The sequence below is a fragment of the Alosa pseudoharengus genome, unplaced genomic scaffold (assembly GCF_046254945.1).
Source record: "Alosa pseudoharengus isolate Yale_2024_CS ecotype anadromous, Long Island Sound unplaced genomic scaffold, YU_APseudo_1.1 YU_APseudo_1.1_scf_8, whole genome shotgun sequence".
Taxonomy (NCBI): Eukaryota; Metazoa; Chordata; class Actinopteri; order Clupeiformes; family Clupeidae; genus Alosa; species Alosa pseudoharengus.
Window position 1 is genome coordinate 1195142 of NW_027468870.1, and position 3673 is coordinate 1198814.

The 3673-nt window shown below is 42.1% G+C and overlaps 1 protein-coding gene across 1 annotated transcript; it reads right to left on the reverse strand.

Moving 5' to 3' along the window:
* Positions 1–1068: 1068 nt before the first annotated feature.
* Positions 1069–2805, reverse strand: LOC143111993 (uncharacterized). Its single transcript, XM_076274247.1, has 7 exons — positions 2703–2805; positions 2528–2619; positions 2300–2404; positions 1990–2162; positions 1729–1893; positions 1344–1588; positions 1069–1219 (listed from the first exon to the last, which is right to left on the reverse strand). Exons 1-7 carry the CDS (start codon positions 2803–2805, stop codon positions 1185–1187), a joined length of 918 nt encoding a protein of 305 aa, XP_076130362.1. The 3' UTR covers positions 1069–1184.
* Positions 2806–3673: the final 868 nt, after the last annotated feature.

The window sequence follows — 3673 nt, forward strand, 5'->3', positions numbered from 1 at the left end:
AAGACTCTCCAAAGATGACGAGGAGAGAGTGGAAGAACTTCAAAGACAACGGAGGTTTGTGTTTTTAATATATTTCTCTGAACAGTATCAATTCAATGACACCGAAATTAGCTCGGAAGCTGCACCAGGCACGTTCGTTTTCGTTGCGTCTGCTGCAACTAGCATACACCAGAAACAGACCATTCTTCTAAAATTGATTTTACGCGTTGCGAACGGAACGCTTCAGTTACGCGCTTGGTGTAGCTTCCCTGTTTGTATCTCCATTGTTTATATGTAGCAATTTCTAGCTGTTGCCAGTCAACTGCATGATGTGTTGTCTGCCAGTGAAATCATGACACATATGATTACGTTATGGTCTATAGAAAATGTTTTCACCTTTTCATTGTCCATACACATAGTATTCTTCATTTTGTGTAAACGCTTGAAAAATGACAATAGTACTGTTACTACTTTGCTAACCATCTAACTTTGCTACCTAAACAAGCCTATCTGATCTTATTTTTTGTGTCTTATTTCTTTAGAGATTTGTGGATGGAATGAGCCTGCAAGAGCACAGGGACCTCACCACACAGTTGCTAGCGAGGCAGCCTGGTCTGGTGTTTGATGCATTGATGATACATCAGCGCAGACATGTCATCCCCCCACCTGTGCCAGGGATGCCTTGGTGTACCTGTACACACTGCAGAGACATGCCAACCGATCGAGAGAAAACCTGTGTGAGCCTTCTGCCTCACTTCACACAGTACTGCCTAGATGAAGGTTTTCTCCGGATTCACAGGGAGGACATCACAGTATTAGGCTATGTAAGAGAGCCAGGTGACAAGAGTGTTCAGATATGCTGCCTACAGACATTTCATTTTCTGGCTGCATGGGTCTCTAGGACAGGGTAATATAAAAGAGTGATCCCAAGTTGCTGTGTATTTTGCTTTTATGAAAATAAAATATTTTTGTTATAAGAGACCATTCATGCTGTATTTCTTATACATTACATCCACAAACTTATAATAAAAAAGGAGCTGTAGTAATTTACCTTTTGAAACACCAAATGACGGTAACATGGTCAATAATGTTATTTGCAATATATATTTATTTACAGAAAGTAACAAATTATGGTATTTACACCCATTTACACAACCCTTCCTTTTTCATGGTGCCTTTGAAGCAACATGGACCAGCAATAGGAATCATTCTAAATGCGCAGCCTCCTGGAAAGCTGCTCCTGTGGAAGACATGGGGTGCCATTAGACATACACACCATTTTATAGTTCAACATATTGTTATTAATCTGTACAGTGCTATTTCGCCTAGACTGAGTTACAGGCAAAGGCAAGTGCATCACATACCAAGACCTCTGCTGACTTGTGTCCGCATCAGCTCTGATATAGGGGGTGGAGGTATAGGGGGGACGACACCAAGTCTTCTTGGGTCATTGGGCCGAAGGCTCCTCCTTCGAGGCATCCCAACTCCACTCGTGAGTCTCTTGTTTATAATTTTCCCCTGCAGTTCTGAGATGTATTCATATGTTTTCTCAGATTTCAGGGCGTACAAGCTGTATCGTCTTGCATGTTTGTTGTACAGTCTTCGGAAACTGTAATGGCACAAAGGTAAACTATTACAGGTCAATTACTCATTACAACAACTGACAAACTGGAGAGCACATACCAATCCCAAACCACTGTGTGCCTGTGGGTTTACTTTACAAGACAATACTGCATGTATTAAACTTACATTTGTTTGCCCTCAGATGTAGTTCTTGTTGGTCTGTTGCAGTGGAAATTGTAGTCAAGAGCTGCCAGCAGAACTCTTGCCTCATAAACCGGGGGAGTGAAAGCAAAGCGCTTACTGGCATACATCAGAACATGGTTCTGGAATGACTCCAGGTCTGCTGTTGATCTGTTCGAATAGAAAAGAAATCACACACACATCCACATTAGTGTGTGCATACATACATACACACACACAATTTGTGTACAATGTTACATGCTTTACCTGAAACGCAGATATTTGTGGACATCCTTCAGCCAACGCTTGTTGAAAACAATGTCCACTAAGGCTTTGTGAGACTTAGAATCTCTCTCGATCCACTCCTTCCCTTCTCCCAGATCGCTGTGTTGGCACGTGTGGATGTTGCAGACATGGTGACAAATGCCAATCCAAAGTGCCTGTGCAAAAAATACAAATATAATACATAATATATAAAACAAATTGTTATACAGAAAAGGGTCCCCACAGTACAAATATATATATAGATATAGTGGGAGCTACCAGCTACAATCAGTACAATAACAATCCTGCTTACAAGGAACTGCTCTTTGGTGTCAGCAGTCTTGCAACACCACCAAAAATGGTTGACGATGTCCTTCAACCAGTGGAGGAGAATGGACTGTCCTTTCACCTTCCCTGCCTTTGGGAAATAAAAACAAAATACTGAGGTATTTCAGAAATTGTCCATGGAGAGCTAAGAAAATGCATATTTCATCCCAACAGTAAACTACAGCCAATGATTCCCATGAGTCTTGAAACTTACAGCAGCAAGTTTCTTGGCCAGATTCTTGGCACCGTGCCACATGTCCAGACTGTGATGAATTCCAAGGTCCTTGTATTTGCCTTTGTCTGGGTCTGTGAAGTGGGAAATCATAGCATTTCACAACATCTCTTTTTGCAATATTTGTATTCATATATGTTATCAGAGGAGCACTTACTCATAAGGGCTCCAATCTGGATATGAGCATCTGTGCAGATCTCCACCAGCTTTATCTCTCTGGAAAGCTTGTCCACAGTCTGGATAAATCCCTCCTTCTCCATGATGTTGGAGTTCCACGATGTATGCCGCTTGTCTATTGTTGCTACATGAATGATTTCCTTGGTGTCAAGCTCCATCGTGGTGTAGCTGCAGTACTGGGCACAATGCCCTGGTGAATCATTTCTGCCATCCCCTGTAAAAACCCAGGCATATTTCGTAGTAAGGTTATATAATAAACATATGTCATTGCTGCAAGTAATTTATACATGCACCATTTCAACATACCTAGCACCACAACGTCTTTCCCTTGAAGGCGACGGATGGCCTCGGTATTCCTTTCTTCCCAGTATTCCTTGACTGCGTCAACACAGTATGTGTCTTGGATTGTGCAAAATGTGTTTGGGTTCACCATGCCCATGTTCATGAATTTAAACAATAGGGAAACCTTCCCATAGTTGTTCCCCGACAACAAAATGTTGGTGGATAGAAGGAAATCCCCAGCTTGCATCCCAAACTTCATCACAGGCTGCGAATTCCATCTCCACAGGCTATGTCCGTTGGGACATATCTAAAAGTCAGAGAAGATTGATAAATGGATTTGAATTATACAACACTGGCTGTCACAAGAAAAGTGCTTGGTATTGCTACCAGTACCAGTTGTATTATGTTGTTACTGACTGGACTTACCCATTCCGCAATCATTGCCGTGCCCTTATAAGTGATGTTGATGTGAAAGGGGGCAACACTATCACACACCAGACCAGTCCTGAGAACACCTGTACATCTGTCCACCGGCAGCTTCATTAGTGTGACAAGCTGCCTCAAGCAGGTCTCATACAACACTGCCGCTCGGACACAGATGATATCATCTACACATTGGACCTTCAAAGGACCTTCAAAATCAAACAACAATCACATAGAGTCAACACA